At 34.4% G+C, this 22,694-nt stretch overlaps 1 protein-coding gene across 2 annotated transcripts in view; it reads right to left on the bottom strand.

Annotated features, from left to right (window-relative positions):
• Positions 1 to 640: 640 nt before the first annotated feature.
• The window catches only part of Ccser1 (coiled-coil serine rich protein 1), a 1,171,018-nt gene continuing 1,148,964 nt past the window's right edge, over positions 641 to 22,694 (bottom strand). For both annotated transcript variants that reach the window (XM_057763688.1, XM_057763695.1), the window contains one exon: positions 641 to 5,348. In XM_057763688.1, the coding sequence (XP_057619671.1) occupies positions 4,863 to 5,348 (486 nt within the window). In that variant the 3' untranslated portion in view covers positions 641 to 4,862. The remainder of the gene's footprint in view (positions 5,349 to 22,694) is intronic.

Consider the following 22,694-nt stretch of genomic DNA (forward strand, 5'->3'; position numbering starts at 1 on the left):
GACTTATTGGAAAATCTATTTAATACTTAAAGGAATACTCTACTGTATTATTGTTGTGATGTCTTGATCATCACACTTGGCTACATTAATAATTCAAAATAAATTTCTTGGTAAATTTTCTTTTCGATTTTTCATTATTATATGAATGATAAGATTTTTCAGTTTCACTTATGTCATGAGATTTACTTTTTATACTTAATTCTGTGAGGTGTATTTTACCAGTTATATAAGAGATAGGAGAGTATTGGCTGTGTTAGAGAAATAATAACCATAAAAGATATTTTATATAACCATGAGATTATTTTAAAGAATAGATAATATTTTATATGCATTATTAAAATGTAAAAATGTGAAATTATTTTTTATTATTGAAATATCAATACAATTTTTCATCAAGAAAATGGTTCAAACTAGATGGGGTCCATGAGCAGAGAGGGGAACGAAGACACAAACTCCCATCCCTAACCAGGAAGCTGTCTCCAATTGACAACTTCTTATAAACAACTAGTTTTCTCCAGTAGAGTCTCAATAGGTATATAACCCACACTTAAGCATAGGCCACATACCTAGCAGAAGATAACCACAGAAAACAATCTATCATATTGTTTTGTTTGGGCTTTTCTCTTTAAATCTTGTGTCTTTTGCTTTTATATTATTGTTTCTGAATTTGTGTTTTCATGGTTTTTGTTTGTGTGCACTTGTGTTTGTGTGGGTTGTGCTTTTTCATAATTATCTTTAATTTTGTTGCTGGTAGTAGTCTTTTGTTTCTTTTGCCTGTTTGTTTTCTAAGTAGAGAGAGAAAGAATTCATAAAATTGAGTGAATGGAACATGGGTAGAGACTAGAGGAGTAAAAAGCATGATCAGAACACATAGTATAAATTTATAACAAAAGAGAAAATGAATGATCCTATTCTTTATAGTGCTTGGTGCTCACAGTCAAAAGGATACTTTCTGTGTCTGAGCAAATAGACTGACAAATGTCTAGTCATTACAGGTAATTATGAAGTACACCTGATTGCTTCATTTCAGATTTTTGAAATCTCATTGTCTAAAAGAACAGAGCAGGAAAACACCACTTATTTTGAAATTTTAAGATCATATAGAAACTTGAATGATTTTACTTGTTGGATGTTAATGTATTCTAGCAGAACAATCTGAGGTTACTTTCAATTTTCCTGTTTGAATATAAGTCATGCAATATGTCTTGAAGTATTTTATAACCATTGAAGAATAGTCTAAATTTAATCTGTGTCTGTTTTTGTGTGTGAGAGTTTGTTAAGTCTGTGTTTGTATTGAGAGAGAAAGAGAGAACATTGAAGAAATTATATGTTTCTACTACAAAAATGTGCTGATAATAGTATTTTTAACCAAGAAAGTAATGTGTCTGGGCATCGAAAAATTTAAGTGTACATGAGTGGCAAGGAAATGAGAAAAACTAAAGGGTCAACCGTACTAAAGATTTATGAGAAATGTATAAAGATATATTAGGTAATATAATACAAATGTAAATTAAATTTTTTGCTTAGAGGTACCAAATGTGCGTAGATAAAGATGGCACTAGAAACCATTAATTATTAAACAAAACTCTAGAGTCAATGTAGGCTATTTGGTACTCCTAAGCAGGTATTTCTGTTGATAACTATATTGATAAGGAAATTGATACTATAACAATGAATAAAGTAGAAAATAAGACTCATGAGTTAATAAATTGTCCTTGTTGTTTTATCTGCTAAATTACTAGGAGAGTCCGTGGAAAATGACCAATTATTTTTGGAATATCATCTTTAAATGTGTTATTGTGGGGGAAAGTGTGTTGAGTCTTTTGGAAGTAAGGAGTATGTAATAGTTTATCTATTGAAAATATAAAAAAAGAAAACACAAAATGTGAAATTTTCCTTGAGAGTAGTGACAAGTGCCTGAGGGTAAATCTCAGAATATATAAGCATAAATACCAAGGAGAGATACCCAGATTATTCATGACAACCTCTGTAAACATATTACATTAAGTGACTTTGTGCATGCCATTTCCTGATATTGTTTCATATTAACTATTATCTTATTTTTTTTTTGTACATAAGTAAGTCAATAACTAACAAAATGTCCTTACCCCAGCCACATTGCTAAAAGTCTGTTGATTGTTTTACTGTGGGACCCACTGCCTCTTTGCACAATTTAGACAAGGATGAGGGTGCTCCAGCGAGGCAAAGATTATCCGCGAATTGATGAATGGTGCTGTGGTAAGTCTTAGCATATAAAAAACGTAGAAAAGCAATCACAGACTTTATAGAAAGAAAGCTTCGTATCCCAGTGATTATAAAAGGGGGAATCATTTATTTCAGGTAGACACAGTTCTCCTTCAAGGAATGACTCTTCCACACCCCGTGTTGAGAAGAGCTGCAGCAGAAGTGTTACATGTCTTTTTAAGCTTAACTACACAAGTACATGCAAAGAAGAAAAAGGAGGAGACCATTGCTTCATCAGAAAAACAAGCACTTTTTCCCTGGCTTCATGTCTTTGGATATGTATCGCCTTGGAGAAATGTATAAAACCATTTGATATGTGGAACAGTCTTAGAAAACTAGAGATTTTTGTACAAAGAAATCGATCCACTGAAAGAATGCCCACACAAGGTTGTTAGGGCTTAGGGTAGCCACACAGAGGAACTTTCAAAAGAACCCCAGGCCTTTGTTACTGACCTGCATTAACATAGTCGGCTTACACCTTCTCCAGGCCTGAGTCACACTGGGTATTACAAATGAAACCAGAACCGTGATGAAAATACTGATACAAAACAGTCTCAAGGTGATCATTCCAAAAATACCCTTCCTTTCAAAATTGAACAGGTTAGTCCAGGGTTTCCTTTTGAATGTTTCCGTTTAAAAAAGGTTTGTCAAGAAAATACTAGTGTTTAAAACATCTATTAAAATGTCTATTAAATGACAGGATTTTTTAAATAGATTATTTCTTACAAAGGATAATTCAAAAGCTATCTTCCAAGAAAACATAACTATAAACTTCAAAATACAACTTAAAAAACAGTACTTGTTTCCTTGTATATTCTTCTACATCCTGGAGGGAAAAAAATCCAAACTTGTTTTGTTTTCATGCTTGGGTATTTACAGTTTTAAAATATTCTAAGAATAGAAGCCAATTTTCACTACAAATCAAGTTGAATTCTAAAACTAATCATTTTTTCTTATCATTTCACAAATATTGTCCAGCTCACAATGCATATCCACATGACTTTTGTGATTTCTAGTAGATCCTGGAAGTGTTAGGGAGCTAGCTCCAGTGTCAGTTTAACAGAATTATAAACACACACGAAACAAACACCAAAGAAAGCTTGAGTGGTGTACATCTTTATCAGGAAAATAAAAGCAGAACGGTATAGTCTTAACTGCAGTAGTTAAAGCTGGGATGGGCATCTCAGGTGCTCTGCCAAATAACAGAGTTCAAATACTTTTTTAAATATTAGGCAATGCATATTAGGTGTGGCTCTAATTTTAGCAGCTCAGTCAGATGGCATGCTAACGGCTGCAGCGTCATTTTCCCTGTCTTCATCTCATTGCCGCATGCTGATGGAGTTTGTCTGCTAGAGAATGCGTGCAGGGTTTTGATAGTTGCAATACACCCACAATCCTGAATGTGAATAATTATTAACCCTGATCTTTCTCTAAGGCAACTGCTATTTGTTACTCTTCTATTACTAAATTAGCACGATGTTCCTAGTTAGCTCTTTTGATCTATCTCCTATGCACTTAAGTATACAAAATATCAAGCCTTGCATGTCAAAGACTACTGCTTGCCACCAAAGGAGACTGAAGTGTTTTGGTTAGAGACTGATTCTGCAGATCCAATTGCCAACGTTCACACATTTTACTTTAGGTTGCACATCTAGTAGAGTGCATAACCAGAATTTTATATTTAGATTACAAAAAAATCCCAAACAATAACACAAAACAAACAAAAACTGGTCTTTCTGTTTCTTAATTAAAACATCATCAGTTAATGATTATAAAGTAAACCTAGATGTATATAAAAATAAATAAATATTTTAAGAATACAAAGAAAGTGAAGTAAAAGAATATATAATTTTTAGAATACTAAATCTTTGATATTTAAAGAAAAAATGTTCTCATTTATCCATGACAATACCCACTAAGTGTGCCATTTGGCAAAGTTCAGTTGATTCTGTCGCTTCATTCTCTGATCCTTTTTATATTCCTAGAAATTTTTTTTTTAAACAAACAAAATCTTGTAAAGAGTAGAGCTGTGTTTCTCTATCCTTTGTTAATTAATCTAACTAATTATTTTATAAACAAAAATGGTCCTTCCCTCCCAATAGCTCCAAAAGCTTGAATGTATGTAATAGAGAGACGAAGGCATCTCACGTTACATGCACACAAGCTTCATTCCACTAACAAACACGCCTTCTAGTATAAGCTTGAAAGTCTATTCTGCTCTTTCCAGTAACTATTTAATCTAAAACTGTACAGTTCCTTCCTATACTCATTCCTCTAACCTACTTTATAGTAACACCATAAACAGAGAGCTATCTGACATTACCTTCTGAAATCTCAATGCATAATAGCAAGTGATACAGGAAAAATATAAATAACTTATAGACTACATAAGTCAGCAAGATAATTCCACTCATTATGCATGTATATTTCCATAGAGAGCAAAGACTTCTGCACAATTCAAACTAGTCAGTCAATATACTCAAATCCTCATCCTTAGAAATAAAGTAAAAAAGCCCATCAGACCTTGCTTACAGCTAAAAATAAAACTAGCAAAATGAACATGACCACTCTTGCATGGCACATGGAACAGTAGCCATCTCTATTGTTCATAAGTCTAACTACCCATCCTGCTGGCCCAGAGTCTGCAACTCTGCAGTATGTAAATTGTGATGGAGAAAAACATTCTTTCTGCTGTATGTGTGTAAGGAGATAGGTCCTCTGGGTGGCTGTCCAAACCTGCCTGTGAAGGTTGAGTGTTGTCGGGACAGAGCTCCGGGGTCCTTTGGTTTCTCTGAGAACATGGAGAGCCCTTCTGTCTTCATTGCTGGCTTCAGTAAACTTGGTCCCACAGTGGTCCTCGAGTTCTGGGGCACTTCTGAGGTGATGGCTTCGTAAGAACCCCTTGACTGTTTCATAACACCTCCGAGTTCCTTTTCCTTCAAGAAATTGCTTAGACATAGACCAGGGAGTTGGCAGATGTTCTTGTAGGGACTTGTAGTCTGGTCAGCTGTGGAGTATCTAAAACGGTCCTCGGTGGGAGTATGTATTGCTTTTCTGTCCCTTGTGCTGAGACTTTGGCTCATGGTTCGATTCCGGTATGTAGACTGGGAAAGAAACAGAAAAGAAAAGTCTTACAATATCCTGTGTAGAGGGAGGTGGCCTCTAAACATTTGCATACAGACCTGAAGCTCTCAATGACACACTGGAATGCTCCATGAAATTAAATTCCGAATTATTATAAAACTTCAACAATATTAAATGTTCAGTTTACTCAACAAAGGCATTTTGAAAACAGTTTAGTTGGCATGAATTTGAATTCTATACTTTTATCTGAAGATACAGACTTTTTTCTTTTTTGTATTGGATAAGTACAAAATACAACTTACTTATGGACATACTCATTTAACAATGTCCCAGAGAATTAAAGTAATTCTCAGATTCATGATTTCTTGTACCTAAATAGTAACTTAGACCTTTAATTACTTAAAAGAATAAAAGTCATTGCAAGCCTGAAAGGATAGTGGAAGAACAGAGGAAACTTTAGAACATGGTTTGTCTAGATTTTCAGATGCAACTTAAATTTCAAAAGCAGGCCAAATTACATACCATCTTCCTACTCTCAAGAATCTTAAAGATCTGCATGGAATCAAAATGTCCTTCATTTAGTTTTGCTTTGGAGGTGGCAAAGACTACAAGCTGTCAATCACACTCCTCTAAAGCCCACAGTGCTATGATTTAGAAAACATGTTGAGGTAGAAACAGAAACTATATGCGCTATTGTTTGCTCAAATAAAACAAAAGTGATGTGTCATCTCTGCGAAGAATAACAGAAAATCCACGAGAAACAGATGGAAAGAATAAAGCAGAACTATGGGGATTGTGGTGTGATGGCACATGTGCAGATGGAGCCAGCACAATTTCCGGGAACTAGAAATGTAAATGATGTACAGTAGGGTTAAGTACTCATTGAAAATCAAATCTGCAAATCTTATATATGCCCATATCCCAAATTACTTATCCAGCTGTCATCACTCTGTTGCATAAGAGCTTTCACTGCTTCCACATTAAGTCATGCCAAAGCAAAGTGTGACTGTCATCTTCAAAATCCATTCTTCCCCTTCCATTATAGCAGCATTGTCTGTCTTAATGCCTGAAAATTGTCTTGTGCCCTCCTTCCGTAGACTCATGCTTGCATCTACTGGCAAATCACACCATCTAGTTAAACATTTTCTAAAACCACCATGGCACATATCCACTTGCCTGGCAATGCTAGGCATCTGACTGACATTTATAAATAAACTTACTTATTTAATATTTAGTGTTATTCAGTGTATATCGCATACCAAGAACTCTGATAATGTCCTCACATCTGCTGTCACTATATTGTCATTTCAGTTGAGACTCCAAGGTCATTATCACAAAAATGAGTCCCTATGCATTCTCCTGTGTTTCAAGTGTTCCTGACTATGTGCTTTTGCTCATTCATTTCAAGTTGAAGAACTAAATGCAAAGACCTATTCCTTAAGATTTTGTCTCAAAATTGTCATTGACCTGACATTTTCATTTTGTACCATGGTCTTACTTACTGACCCCTTTAGTCTCTTCCATGCAATGAAGTAGATATGAAACAATATGCTATTATGATCCACCTTAAGACTAATAAAAAATATCTCATTTCTTTGGAGGAACTAAAAGCATAACATAATATTTATGTTAATTATTTAGGAGTTTCCTAGTCTCTTTTCTCTTTCTTTTTTTCATAGCTCTTCCCCAGTACTTATGGCCTTGGACTACCTCATAAATTTGAGCCATTTCTTCTCTCTCTCTTTGTGGCCAGATGTTTACTAACACATTAACTCTATCATGAGAGGAGTGTCAGTCAACCCTGTCTTTGATTCCTGTAGCCAAATGAAGTCACATGCTAGGCATGTGGGTTCTGCTCCTTAGTACTGTGAGAAAATTTCTGTTTCCAGTGGAAGGAGACCCTTGAAAAGTAAGAGTGATAATGCCATTAATCCATCTTTTCTTACTTACTAGCATTATTTTAAAGGCAATGTGTGGGGTATAATAGAAGGTTTTGATATGTGTGTACAATTTTGAGAGTTTACATTAATATGAGTGACACATCCATTATCTCTTATATCTGTAGAGTGAGAGCATCTGCTTTTCATCCTGGCCACCCAACTAGTTTGCACTCAAAATAATTACACAGAAACTGTCTGCCACACTTCCCTTCTTCCCAGCATTCTGTTCTGTCTACTTTGCCCACCTAAGGGCTGCTCTATCAAAAAGCTAAGACAGTCTCTTTATTCAACCAATGAAAGCAACACACAAACACTTAAACTTCCTACACCATATATCAGTGGTGATTTATTTGTTTTTTTTTTTAATTTCTGTTTCTACATGAGTTTTCTGTGAAAGTAAAAAAAGATGGATGGAGGCCTGACTGTTATTGCTTTAATAGCACAGTTAGGTAAATTAGTATTATTTTCTTGATATCATCATTTTAGTCCTACTTGGATACTTTATGACATCAAATATACAATTTTAGTAAAAATACATGGTTCAACAATTGAATACCACAGACTCCTTATTGTTCATTCTCTAATGCATTGTTTAGTACCAACATCTACAGTGGCTCTATCACAAAAAAATAAACAAAATAAAATTTCTCTCTTAATTTTTATATAAAATACGTAGCTAAGTCATTTGTTTCCACTTTCTTGGAATGTGTTGCTCTTGACACCTCAGAATTTTCAAAAGTTCTGTTATGTTCAACAGCATAGCAGAGTTTACAGTGGACATAACAACAAAGGAGTGAACAATATTGTAGTCAAAGACTTGAAGCAACCATTTACTAATGCAATATGCTTTATTGAGTACTTCTGATGCAGGAGCTGAATAAGGTGGTGCTGTGGAATAATCATTCTGTACACTGTGAAGACAAGTTGCTATCATTGTTAATAAAATGCTGATTGGCTGATGGCTAGGCAGGATTTTGGGGGCAGAGAAAATGATGGGGAGAAGAAGCATGGAGTCTCGAGCAAATCGACATGAGATGCATAGTGATTAGGATGGGAAGTACATACATAAATTAAAAGAGTCATAGCAGCACATGGATTAATAGAAATGGGTTAATTTAAGTTATAAGAGCTTCTAAAGGCAAGACTAAGCTATCATTAGGACATTTATAATTAATACTGTCTCTGTGTGGTTATTTGGGAACTAGCTAGGGGGACAGAAAACTCTGCCTACAAATGGTCCCCAAACAAATGTTTAGCACCTACATGCACATAAGACTTGAGAAAGACAAAAAAAAAAAAAAGTTCTAAACATACAGAATCAGAGCCAAATGCAGCTTCCTTGTCTTGTGCCTCTCATGCCAGAAGTATTTCAGGGCTGCATCTCGTGGAAGCCGCCTATGGGATGGAGTCAGCTGCTAAGTGCCATGTGCTAGCTCCACTCACTAAGCTGAGCAGTGGTGGTGGCTGACATAGTAGTTTAAGATTCACCTCATACAATCAAAGAATAATACAGATGCACAGTAAAGACAGACAGATCCAAATAAAAAAAGAAACAAAACAAATAAATGAAAAAAAAAGGCCTCTAAGCAGGTTATAGTATGTTTAAAAATATAAATAGACTTGGGAGAGAGAAGAGAAAATAAATACCATCATAGTTTTTAAAACAGTTTAAAAATAACAACGTCCTTAAAAAAGGAGTAAAGTAAAATAAAAACTAAAAAGATATAATAAGAAAAATGTGTATATGGGAAACATAGAGTCTGTATCTTTATTGTTATTTTGTTGTCTTTAGATTTTCTGATTTCTAATGAAGGAACAACAGCTGCTAAGACACATTGAATCATTAAAACTGCTATATTAAACTAACTCATATTTTTAAAATGTCTTCACTGCAAAATGGAAGTCAAAAGGTAAGTTACTTTATGGGAAAGGTTATATTTTGATTTCTACAGGTAATGAAAGGCTATGGATTCCTGTCAAGTTAATCTGGGTCATGTTTGATTGGAAAGATACCTTAAAAATCCTGTATACAGACATAAAGAAATAAACAAAGAAAAACTACAAATCATTTAACATGAATTTTACTTGTTCAAATATAAACAAAAAATTATTTTTGCCTGACTTGTGTACAACACACAGTCTATGCTTGTGTTAATATGGACATGTATGTCACCTTTAAAAGTTTATCTATTTTAAGAACAAAGAGACTATATACCAATAAAAACAGATAGCCCAGGTGATCCAGCATCTCAAAATGATTCTGTTATAGTCTCCTCAGAATTCTGCATCCAAAACTTCTTCAAGGGTACTAGCTGAGATGGTCCAGCCTCCCAAACTGTTTCACCCAAGACCTAACAATTATCCAGATTTTCCCAAGATTTCCCCAAGAATACCAGTGCCCACAGACAGTAGGATGCAGTCTAGAGAATTACACCCACATTCCCAAGAGATGGGGCATGTGTAGGTTTTGGATAATTAATGGATTATGGATGCTTATCATTGTTTATGGGGATAGGTTAAAAGTTGTTATTGGTCATAGTCAGAAAAAAAAGCTAAACAGATTTAAATTCAAAGATCTCTTTCTAAAGGAAAAAGAGGAGATATGATATGTAGAAAGGTAGATTATTGGACCTCACTAAATTTAATAAATATATTAATCTCTAAATAATTTACATTTGTATGTATTTTATAAATTGATACAAATTTTAGGTTACGTTTGTTAATACTTTATGTATGCCCCTACTCTTGTTTGGGTATTATGTATATGCAGCTCAATTAAAATGTAACATATAATTAAGAAATGTAGATAATACTCATCTATAATAGTCAAACTTATAATCATTTTAGGTATGTTTTCAATGTTGTACACAGGTATATTTAGATAGAAAGATGGTTTTCAAATACCTCAAGGACCTTCAGAATATGGTATTTAATATGCTTAATAACCTAAAGGTTTTCATGGAAATGAGACATGCCTGCTCCTGACAGCACCAATTTGCTTCAAAAGAGGATGATAGGTATCAAAGAAACTCCATATGGAGTTTGTTTTCTTTATGGTAACAGGTATCTATTTGGACAAAAAAAAAAAAACTGCCATTGTCTTAGATGCTGACAGTATACTGTTCAAGCTGGATCATCAGAATGCAAAATAGGCGCATATCAGACTTTGCCAAGACAGGGTAGAGTACTTAAAAATTCCCTGCTTCTTAAAATATCTGTCAGATTACTAGGTCTATAGGCTGTAGATGGATACCCTGATGTTACAGATAAACTTTGTGTGACTGTTTAGGCAGCCAGCTGTTTCTGCCGTTTCTATTAATTTTGGAAGTTGCTTGTTAAGCACTTCCTATTTACCCAGGTTATTATATCCTTTTCCGTTCCTTGCTTGGGCTGATGACTATATAGTTACAGTTGCATTTCTTCCAAATTGTGGTAGAAAGTAGAGACAAAACTTTGAACTCTTTGGGACAGGGCACCTAAAAGAGAAATTTCTCTAAATTTTATTTAGACCAAAGGGGTAAATGTTGCAGAAGAATTGTCCATCCATGCATTCCACTGTGTCTATAAAATAACCTTGAATTTAGGATGAAGTCAGCTATTGGATGACAGGAATTAACTATAAAGTTCTCAAAGGACTTTGCAGGTATTTTAGAAAAGGCAGGAATAGACTTAGGGGGAATTTGAGGGGTATTGTCCATGTTGGACATTCCTGAAGAACTTTGAGAGAGTGTCAGCTAATTGTTCCAAGTTCCCTGGATTCTACATAACTTTATTTCAATTTCTGACTTCCAAGGTTTTATTATACTAAATTAGGTAATCATTCCATCTGTCAGGTACATGGTGGGTAATTGTTCTATATTCACAAAAGATTGGGCTCCAATCCTGCCTTCAGGGAGCTTAAAATTTAATATTAAACTCAACTGGAATAAGAAACATTCTGAATGGCCACAAAGAGTTTAGTATTTTTTTTTAATTTTCTTATTCATAAAAAGAAGATTTGTATTCCACTAACATCTCCATCAAAGATTATTTTGAACATCCAAGAAATGTGAAAGTGAAAATGCCTAGTATTGTACCTTGAAAATAGTCATATAACATTTATTCTTGATGACAGTAGTTATAATAATCAGAAAAGGAGAAAAAATATAAAGCAAGTAATAGACCATAAAATTATTTTGGTAAGTGTTTATTCCATCTTTTAGTAGCTAACGACTCTAAAGAATCTATATCAAAACAAAAGTAATTTTCTCTCTAATATTAGTAATTTCATATTTATTACTGTACATTGGTTCCCAAGAAACAAACTCTATCAAAGATATTTATAAAAGTTTATTAGGGAATATTTTCTAGCCAACAGTTATAAAGGAATGGAAAATGTGAGGCAGACAGAGGGAGAGAGTAAATCATATGCAAGTAAACCATGCCAATGGATCAGTTAGGCAAGTGTGTAGTTGAGATGCTTCCTTATGTTCTGATAAACACATGGTAGTCTGTTTACAAGACTCATCTAAGGCATTATTAGATGATACTAGACTTTGGGTACAATTTTATATTCATTAGAAAAAATGCTTCAAGAGAGAGCTACTTAAGAGCCATCAGTCACCAATATCTTCAGAAACTAAGTTAAAGAAGGAATGACTTGTGTGTGTGTGTGTGTGTGTGTGTGTGAGAGAGAGAGAGAGAGAGAGAGAGAGAGAGAGAGAGAGAAAGAGAAAAAGAGGGAAAAGAAAGTGTGTTCTACTGTGTGATTGCATAAGTGAGTAAATGTGTGTGTGTGTGTGTGTGTGTGTATGTATGAGTTTCCATCAGAGGTAGGAAGAATTATAAGGCAAAACACTGCATTTACTACATTGACCATCCAATTACATGATACATATTTTCAATTAATTATAGGATTATGGGGATTAATAGCAGATAATATATCTTCAGTTAAAATACCTAATCTTTAAAATTTTATTAGCATTCTGCATGTGTATTTTTGAATTAAATTTTACAGTGCATTAAATAAAAACTAAGATGGAAAACATATATTTTATTTTACCTGTTTTATTTAAAAATAATACATATGTTTATCACAGAGAAAAATGAGTGACTTACTATACAAGTGATGTTAATTTCTGAGAAACTTTTAGAATTACAATCTTAAAATGGATTTTCTTTTTGATTTCTTAAACTTGATTTTCTTTTAAAATTAAAAATATATTTTTAAAATATTATCTGACTACACGTTCCCTCATTCATCTCTTGCCACATCTTCCCTACCTTTCTATCCACCTTACTTTCATACATTCTTTCTCTTTAAAAAACAGTCCATTAAAAATACAATCAAATTGGAATTAAACAAAAATCTAGCAACATTTTTCCTCCATATCACAATTTTTTATCCAAATCACAGTATTATTTCAGCTTTCTTACCACATAGGTAAAGCAGTTAGTGTATTATGTATTCAGGGTTGATAGCAAAGTATCAAATGATGGAGAAATATCTGATGATGTGGTCACATGTACACATTATAAGAAGATCGGGTATTTCTCCCTTATGCTAATGCCCTTTATTTCATGTCCTCACTGGGACATATAGGCTCCTCTATATGACTCTAACTTAAATCAATTCTTTTCATATCACTAAGAAAAGAAAAATAAACAAATTAAATATAAGGTGATAATTTAAAACAAATGTTCGCTAGACATTTACTACCCAGTTAGTCTCAGTGCATTGACTAGATAAGGTTGTTTGCAACTAACACCAGCAACTGCCAAAAGATCTTCTCTGGAAGGAACGGACAACAATATTACTTTATGAGTATCATCATGGCCACTTAGGAGACAATTTGATAAGCACATCCTGTCCTTATGAAAGGAACAATATATTAACCTTCCCCATACACTCAAAGGCTCAGGGAATGATTTGTAAGAAGGGGAAAGAAGCATGTAAAAGTTAGAAAAAAAATGTGCTTTGATGAGGAAACTGAGAAGGCTAACGTCAGGGCATGAAGTGGTCTTTGCACTCTAGAAGTCGCATGGGCTGTAGTTATGTACAGGAGGAAGGGCCTATGACTTCTTTTCACAGAACAGGAAGCTTTCATTGGTCTCACATCTTCCCCAGTATTTATGCACTGATAATATCTAATGTCCCTTACATAGTGCATATGCTTCTGCTTCTTTCAACTAACCACAACCAAAGATTCTGAAAACAATCCCAATGAAATTCACTGAGCAGGGGAATGCAGAGAAATGAATGCAAAGTCATGTGCTTGGGAAGGGACGGTACACTATCAAAGAGTGCAGAGGCACAAGAAAAAATGACAAGATGAATATTATGGAAATACATACTCGCATATATTGAATGTCAGGGCTTTTTAAAAACTTTCAGGTCTTTTGTGTATCAACTTGGTTTCCAGCTTTATATTTTTATGGCTTTCTTGTGCATATGAGTGTGTATGTATCTGTGTCTATATGTGTTTTTTTGTGCTTTTTCTTTTCACTCTTTTCTTCTATTTGTTTGTAGTATTATGGTTTGTTGTCTTTGTTTTATCTTACTTTATTTTATTATTATTTAGATGCCTCTTTGTTTTATAACAAGAGTGTTGTTTCTTACCGAAGAGATGGAAAGAATCAGGTAGTATTTCTGGGAAGAAAACTATAATCAGTTTAAGTATCAGTATAAAATGTAAGACAAGGCCAGAGACTTTTACAGGACCAAATCCAAGCCAGGGACCTCTGCAGGAGCAGATCCAGACCAGGATTTACAGAACCAGGTCAAATCTGGCAACCTAGGCTAGAGCAGACCTGAGACAACAAACTTCAAGGAAGTAGAGAAAAGTCCAGGAGTGCCGAGTGACCTCCAGTAACAGAGTGATCAAGGGATAACTAGAATCATGGCACTGACTGTACTATGAGGAACAACCATCTAAGCCTGGGATTCTCTGGCACCTAGAAGATTAGTCAACAGCCCCAACCATAACTATTAGAGGAAAAGATGAGTAGAAAAGATAAGAACACATGCAACACCACAAAGAGCAACACAACACCAATAAATACTAAAGATACTACAAAAGGAAGACTTTAACAATCAAATATAGATGAAGCAGAAGATAATGACCTAAAAAGTAACTTCAAGAGAATGTTTGCAACTCTTAAAGAGGAAATGAAAAATTCCCTCCAAAGAAATGGAGGAAAAGACAAAAAAAAAAAAAGGAAGACATCAACAAGTCCCTTAAAGAAAACCAAGAAAAAACAATCAAACATATTAAAGAAACTATTCAAGACTTGAAAACTGAAATAGAGACAATAAAGAAAACACAAGCCAAGGGAATTACAGAAACAGGAATCATGAGAAAACGATCAGGAACCACAAATGCAAGCATGAAGAGCAGAATAAATGAGATGGAAGAGAAAATCTCAAGCATTGAAGATATAATAGATAAAATAGAATCATCAGTTCTATTAATTAATTAATTAAATCTAACAAAAGCTTAACCCAAAATATCCAGGAAATATGGGACACTATGAGAAGGCCAAAACTAAGAATAATAGGTTTAGAAGAAGGAGAAGTTCAACTCAGAAGCACAGAAAATATATTTAACAAAATCATAGAAGAAAATATTCCCAACCTAAAGAAAGATATGCAAGCCAGAAGGTCATGGTCATGCGTTACTAAGGGACCACGGATATCAGCCAAGAGTACCATACCCAGCAAAACTGTCAATCACCATAGAAAGTCAGAACAAGGTATTTCATGACAAAACCAGATTTAACCAATTCCTAGCCACAAACACAACCCTTCACTATATATATATATATATATATATATATATATATATATATATATATATATGAAAAACTGAAACCCAAAGAAGTTGACTACATCAGGAAAAACACAGACAATTGATGGTCTTTTAGCAGCAAAACCCAAAGAAGGGAAAAACGCAAATGTTGACATCACAAACAATGAAATCTAAATTAACAGAAAATAACAATCACTGGTCATTATTATCCCTTAATATAAATGGACTCAACTCACCTATAAAAAGACACAGGCTAACAGATTGGATACAAAAACAGAATCCATCCTTCTTCTACATACAATAAACATACCTCAACCTCAAAGACAGATATCATTCAGATTAAAGGGTTGGAAAAAATATTCCAATCAAATGGACCTAAGAAACAAGTGGGTATAGCTATCCTAATATCTAACATAATAGACTTCAAAATAAAATCAATCAAAACAGACAAAAGGACATTTCATATTAGTCACAGGGAAAATCCATGAAGAGGAAATTTCAATACTAAACATCTATGTCCCCCCAAAAGGGCACCCCCTTATGTAAAAAAAACACTTCTAAAGCTTAAATCAAACATTAAACCCCATACACTAATACTGGGAGACTTTAACACTCCACTCTCACCACTGGACAGGTCAGTCAGACAAAAAAATGAACAGAGAAATAAGAGACATAACAGTTGTTATGGACTCAAATTGCTTTTCTATAAATATAGATATTCTCATATCTGGTAGTTATTATCTATGATGCTATTGTATTTACTTTGATACTATTTTATGAAAACTGCAAAGATGATACATAGTTTTAGAATTTTTAATAACTAAGGAAACATTTTATTTTGCAGCTATTCATTGACTTTAGACAAAAGTATATTATTTGGTTCCAAAATACTTTTTCCTAAAGTTTATATCATTGCCTGTATTGCCTTAAACTTCCTTTCTTTAAAAATAAAATTCTATGTTTACATTTGAAGAAAAAAAGTAAGACAAAAAGAGAAAGAAATGTCATAAAGCCAATCTATATAATCATATATGTCAATAGAAGGATTACAGCAAAGAAGTCACCAAAGAACATCTGTCTTGATACTAACAACTCTAACAACAAAGCAATATCCTTACTCTTAGAGACACTGGTGAATTAGTGTCTCAATGCAATCATTTCCCCTTCAACTACCTGGAAATGATTAAACAAGACTTCTGTCTTTATCTCATTCATTCCATGTATACATGCATATTATAGCAACTTTAGATTTTCCGAAGAATAATCCCAGCAGCACAGACATTAAGGGCAACATTGAATAAATGGGACCTCCTGAAACTGAGAAGCTTCTGTAAAGCAAAGGACACTGTCACTAAAACAAAAAGGCTACCTACTGACTGGTAGAAGATCTTCACCAACCCCGCAACAGACAAAGGTCTGATCTCCAAAATATATAAAGAACTCAAGAAACTAGACTTTAAAATGCTAATTAACCCAATTAAAAAATGGGGCACTGAACTAAACAGAGAATTCTCAATAGAAAAATTTCAAATGACCAAAAGACACTTAAGGTCATGCTCAACCTCCTTAGTGATCAGGGAAATGCAAATCAAAACAACTTTGAGATACCATCTTACACCTGTCAGAACGGCTTGCACTTTAGAAACAGCATAACATTGAGGGCATTTAATAACAAATATTGCCTCACCAGTATCAATTTTACAGTCCCTTTCTTTTTTCTTTGTTGATATATATACAAAATAAATTTTATTATATTAGTCAAGAAAGATTTTTAAAATGTTCTTACATTATACCACAAGCACAAATGGAAAATTTTTGTGAAGCTCAATTAATGAAACGCAAAATGAATCTTCAGAGAAATCCATACTTGGACAATTCTCCAAAATAATAATCTATTGCTATAATCCTTAAGTGGAATAGCTTATTGATTATGTAATACTCTTCCCATTCATAATTACCCTTAATTAAGGTTCATTAATTTGATCTACATAGGTTAGTCGTTTCTTTATTCATAAATACCAAATCCTGTGCATTAGCATATGTACACACACACACACTATATATATATAATTACTAAATGTAGGTGAGTGCAGCTCTAATAGAGAGCATGCCAGTCTTTCTAGGTCATCTGTAGCTGCTGGTTTTTTTAGTTGTATCTTTCTCACAACACCCAAGAAATATCATGAAGTACAACATTTACTCAGAAGAAATATCAAAGTTTTCATAACCACCAAAGCAATATGATATTCTTTCTATCCATTACACATTAAGGAATTTGAAATAAAAAGTGTTAAACAACATCTTGTCATTACTGTTATACATGAATCAAATCAGAAAGATTGTGGAAGAGCAGTTGTTAACCTCTTTTCCCCAGTGTGTAAATTTGACATACGGAAGGACTCTCAATTGGTAAAAGTGAGAGTTTAAAAAATTCTTCTATTAAAGTATCTTTAACTCAGTCATCTGATTTTTATTATGGTAGCATCTTGTGCTACATTTTCAACAGTAATGAAAGCTTTATGCTTCAAAGGTGAATGGCAATAGAAAGATTAAGCTCCAATGTATCAAGATAAAAATTTGGGAACTATAATAGTAACTTCATACAAATAACAACCAAGCTTCAAGAACATTTTTCATTATTTATAGTATTAAAATGGGTTGATCAGGTAATTCCACTAGTTCAAAATAACATTAAAGGCACAACTTTTGGTAGTAAAGTCAGTAAATAACAGACGATGATACAACATCAATGTTAATCCAAGTTAGTTCAAGTATATAAAACACCAATATAAAATCAAAATAACATAAATTGGAAATATTATATCTGTATCTCTCCATGTCTGTAATATTGCCAAGTATGTTTGTTTTGAGAAAAGTAATTTGAAATGGTGGATATGTTGACACATAACTGCAGTGTTAGAACTGGAGGGATGAGAAGTGGAATTGTGAGTTAGAGAAAAGTCTGAGCTACATACAGACCCTTGGTGTGGGACAATGGTCTGTATTGTGTCAATTATATTTTAAATAAATGCTGTTTTGGCCAGTAGCCAAGCAGGAAGTATAGACAGGGCAACCAGACAAGAAGTAGAGGCAGGTCAATGAGAACAGGAGAATTCTGGGAAGAGGATTCTGCTTTTGGCAGTTCTGACCCAGCCACAGAAGAAGGAAGATATGGCTGCCTCACAGAAAAAAGGCACCAAGACACATGGCTAACATAGACAAGAATAATGGGCTAATATAAATTATAAATGTTAATAAGAAGCCTGAGCTAATGGGCCAGTCAATTTATAAGTAATGTAGATCTCTGTGTGATTTCTTTGGGACTTCATGATTATGGGAACTGGGCAGGACAGAAAACACAGTAAACAGAACTTATTTCGAAAGAAGATATTGTTAGTAAAAGCACATGTGAACATGAAAATGATTCAGCTGTCTCTGAAGAAATCAATATAGAAACTGTACGGAAACTTAGGAATGCTTGATCGACTGCTGTGGAGCCTCCATGGGACAGAACTTGGTCCTCAATATGTAGCAGACAGTAGTAAAGCTTGGATTATCTGTGTGGCCCCTGGCGTTAGGACCAGGATCCCTGGTGTATGAGCTAGCTTGTTGGAGCCCATTCCTTATGGTGTGATGCCATGCTCAGCCTTAATGCAGTGGGAGGGAATTTATCGGTCCTGTCCCGACTTAATGTGCCAGTCTTGGTTGGTTTTCCATGGGAGCCCTTACATATTGGGAGAAGTCGATAAGGGGTGAACTGGATGAGAGATGGTGGTGTGGGATGAGGGGTAAGGGGAGAACTGTGGATGGAATATAAAACAAAATTAAAAACTAAATTTAATTTAAAAAGTATGACTACTCATTTAATATAATATTAAAATGCATATAAGTAGATAGATCTGGATTTTAAATATTTTCATGTTCTATACTGAATGTTTATAAATTATTATCCTAAATTGTTCTTATCACTTGATCCCAACATAAATTAGTTTATCATGCAGATTTCTTACTTCATTTACAAATATATTTTTCCCAAACATGGGTAAATTTCTACCCAAAGTATATCCTAGAGATCTTTCCAATGCTTGAATACCAATACATTAAGTGATAGGTTTATATTTAGTTCCCTATGTATTTTCAGCATGACAATTACCTTAACAGTCATTGTCCCTTTGTCTGTGAAAGCAAAGTCAGGCTCTCCCACTTCTAGAAAGGTCTCTTTTATGTCTAGTGAGCTCAGACCATTGACTTAATGGGATGCAACTGGCACTGTGACAAAATATTTTGGCAGGATCCTGTGCATAAGAACCTAAAAGAGTACACTTGTGCTGATTGTAGAGACTGGCCTCTATAGCTTTCCAATTGAATGTGATGAATGCCAGAGGTATTATTATAGGACACAAATATTTGTCTTGTTAAATTATATCACATCAATTTCCAAGCTATTTTTAATGAAGATAATAATTGAATTAGCCATGAGTCAATCAGTAGGTTAGCATTTAAATAACTAAAATAATTTCAAAGAAAAGAAATTAGCCTAGCATGAATTACTGAAAAATGTTATGTCTTCATAAAATTTGAAGCAGGTCTTGACTCTTGAATGAAACAAAAGAAAATTATAGCGCACCACCACTGCTACACACACACACAAACACACACGAAAGAATGAGTGCATGAATGAATAAATAAATAATTGTTTAAAAAATGAAAATGCCTAATGCATATCATTTGTACCTGAATTTTTTTAACATTCATAGCAACGAAATAAATAAAATTAAACTGATAACACTTTAATTTGTTTTATTTTTGAAAACATATTTTAAGCTTTTTTAGTTTTATGTACTCTTTTAAGGGCTTTACAGTATACATTTTTTAAAAAAATATCACTCTTAAGAAATTTGATGTACTAATGATATTGAAAACATTTACATAAACAGAAATCTTACTTGGAAATAGCAATTAAAGATGTGTACAATATGGTACATTATACCTACAGAATTCCTCCTCAGACTAAGGAATCAACTGGGTCCCAATGAGTATAATTTTGACAGCTTTTGACTTCTTTTGCTAACAAAGACTGGAAACACAGAACTTTTCTCTACACACTGAGAATAAAAGAAACATAAGTATGTTATGCAATACTTAAAAAGGAAAGGCTCCTTCGATTTTTTTAACTAATTAATGAATTTTTAAAAACAATCTTTTCTCATTTTACAGACCAATCCCTGTTCCCTCTTTCTCCCCTCCTCCAACTTCATCTACTTTTTCTCCTACCCCCATTCACTCCTCAGAGAGGGTAAGGCTTCCCATAGGGAGTAAACAAAAGTCAAGCATATTACTTTGATGCAGTACCAAAGTCCTCCCCACCATATCTAGGCTGATCAAGGTATCCCTCCCAAGAAAAATGGGATTCACAAAGTCAGTTCAAGCAGTAGGGATAGATCCTGGTTCCACTGCCAGTGTTCCCACAGACTTCCAAGACATACAACTGTCACCCATATGCAGAGGGCCTAGGTTGGTCCATTGCTGGTTTCCCTGCTGTTAGTCTGGTGTGGTTGAGCTCCCATTAGCTCAGGTAAACTGTTTCAGTGGGTACCACATCATACTCATATTATTGCTCCTCCCTCTCTTCAACTGGTCTTCACAAGCTCAACCCAGTGCTTTGCTGTGGATCTTTGCTGAATGGAGGTTCTATGATGACTACTGAGGTAGTCATCAATATAATTACAGGGGTAAACCAGTTCTGAAACCCTCTCCACTATTGCTTAGAATCTTAGCTTGTGTCATCCTTATGGATTTCTGGAAAATTTCTTAGTGTCATATTTCTTGCTAGCCCATAATGAATCCCTCAATAAAGATATCTCTTACCTTGCTCTCCCAATCTCTCCTTCCCCCTCTCTACTATCCCATTCTTGTAGTGGCATTTCATTTGCATTTTAATAAATAGCTTGCCTGAGTATCAGAAAAGTAAAACAGCCACACTGCCTAGCCTTACAGACCAGGTAGCAATGTCACACACCTTTAATCCCAGTAGCCACACTAGTTTGCTGTAGAAACCAGATGGTAACGGTGCATGCCCTTAATCGCAGAACTAGAGAAAATTATAAAATGAAAAGAAACAGCTCGTAGCCTCAATTTCATTCTGAGGTTTCCTGGTGGCAAGATAACCATTTTCGAACTGAGGGAAGAGCCAATGGCTGGCTGCTTTGCTTTTCTGGTATTCAGCTTGAACCTTAATATCTGTCTCTGAAATTTTATTAATCATGCTTCATATTCTCTCATGTTCTCTCTCCTCCCCTTCTCACCTCCTAGTCCCATTCTGCCTTCCTTTCTCTCCCACCCCCATGCTCCTACATTTCTCAATCTCTATTTCTTCTTCCGGGGGTATCCATGTATGTCTATCTTAGGGTTCTCCTGTTACCTAGGTTCTCTGGGTTTGTGGACTGTAGGTTAGTTATCTATTACTTTATGTCTAATATCCACTTATGAGTGAGTACATATTGTGGTTGTCTTTATGGGTCTGAGTTACCTTATTCTTGATGTTTTTGTTTGTTTGTTTGTTTGTTTGTTTGTTTGGTTGGTTGGTTTTATTTTAGTTCCATCCATTTGAAAATATCATTGTTCTTTACCCTGAGTAGTACTCCATTGTGTAAATGTTCCACATTCTCTCTATTCATTCTTCATTTGAGGGGCATCTAGGTCATTTTCAGGTTCTGGCTAATACAAACAATGCTGCTATGAACATAGTTGAACAAACGTCCTTGTAGTATGATTGTGATGGGGGTTGCATCGAATCTGTAAATTGCTTTTGGAGGATTACCATTTTTATTATGTTGAACCTACCTATCCAAGAATATGGAAGATTTTTCTATTTCTAATTTCTTCTTCAATTTCTCCCTTCAAAGACTTAAAAATTGTCATACAGGTTTTCCACTACTTTGGCTAACATTAACCCAAGATATTTTATGTTATTGATGGCTACTGTAAATGGTAATGTTTCTCTGATTTCTTCCTCAGCCCTTTTACCATTTGTGTATAGGAGGGCTATTGTTTTTTGTTTTTCAGTTTGTTGCTTGTTTGTTTTTTTGAGTTGATCTTCTATATCAGTTGTAGGATTTCCATGGTAGAATTTATGGGGTCACTTATATATACTATTGTATCATCTACAAATAGCAAAGACTGACTTCTTCCTTTACAATTTCTACCCCTTTTGATCTCCTTTTGTTGTCTTGTTGCTCTAACTAGAGCTTCTAATACTATGAGAGAGGGGACACCCTTGTCTTGTTCTTGATTTTAGTGGAATCACTTTAAGTTTCTCTCTATTTAATCTGATGCTGACTACCGGCTTGCTGTATATTACTCTTATTATGTTTATGTATGCTATTTGTATCTCTGATCTCTCCAAGAATTTTATTGTAACATTTTGAAGATATCCAAATAGGCACTCCTGAAATATACCTCATTCTTAGTCAGTTCCATTGAAGTATCAGCAACTGCTGTTTTGCTTGTTAAAAATATGAGATTTCCCCTTTCCTGTCAGCATTGATTGATGGAACCTTTCAGTGATTCAGACATCTCCCTGGAAGGTCCACATAGCTGCCACTGTCTGTCTCCTGAGTGGAGGAGTCTGTTCTCAGTG

This window comes from Chionomys nivalis, chromosome 1 (genome assembly GCF_950005125.1).
Source record: "Chionomys nivalis chromosome 1, mChiNiv1.1, whole genome shotgun sequence".
NCBI lineage: Eukaryota > Metazoa > Chordata > Mammalia > Rodentia > Cricetidae > Chionomys > Chionomys nivalis.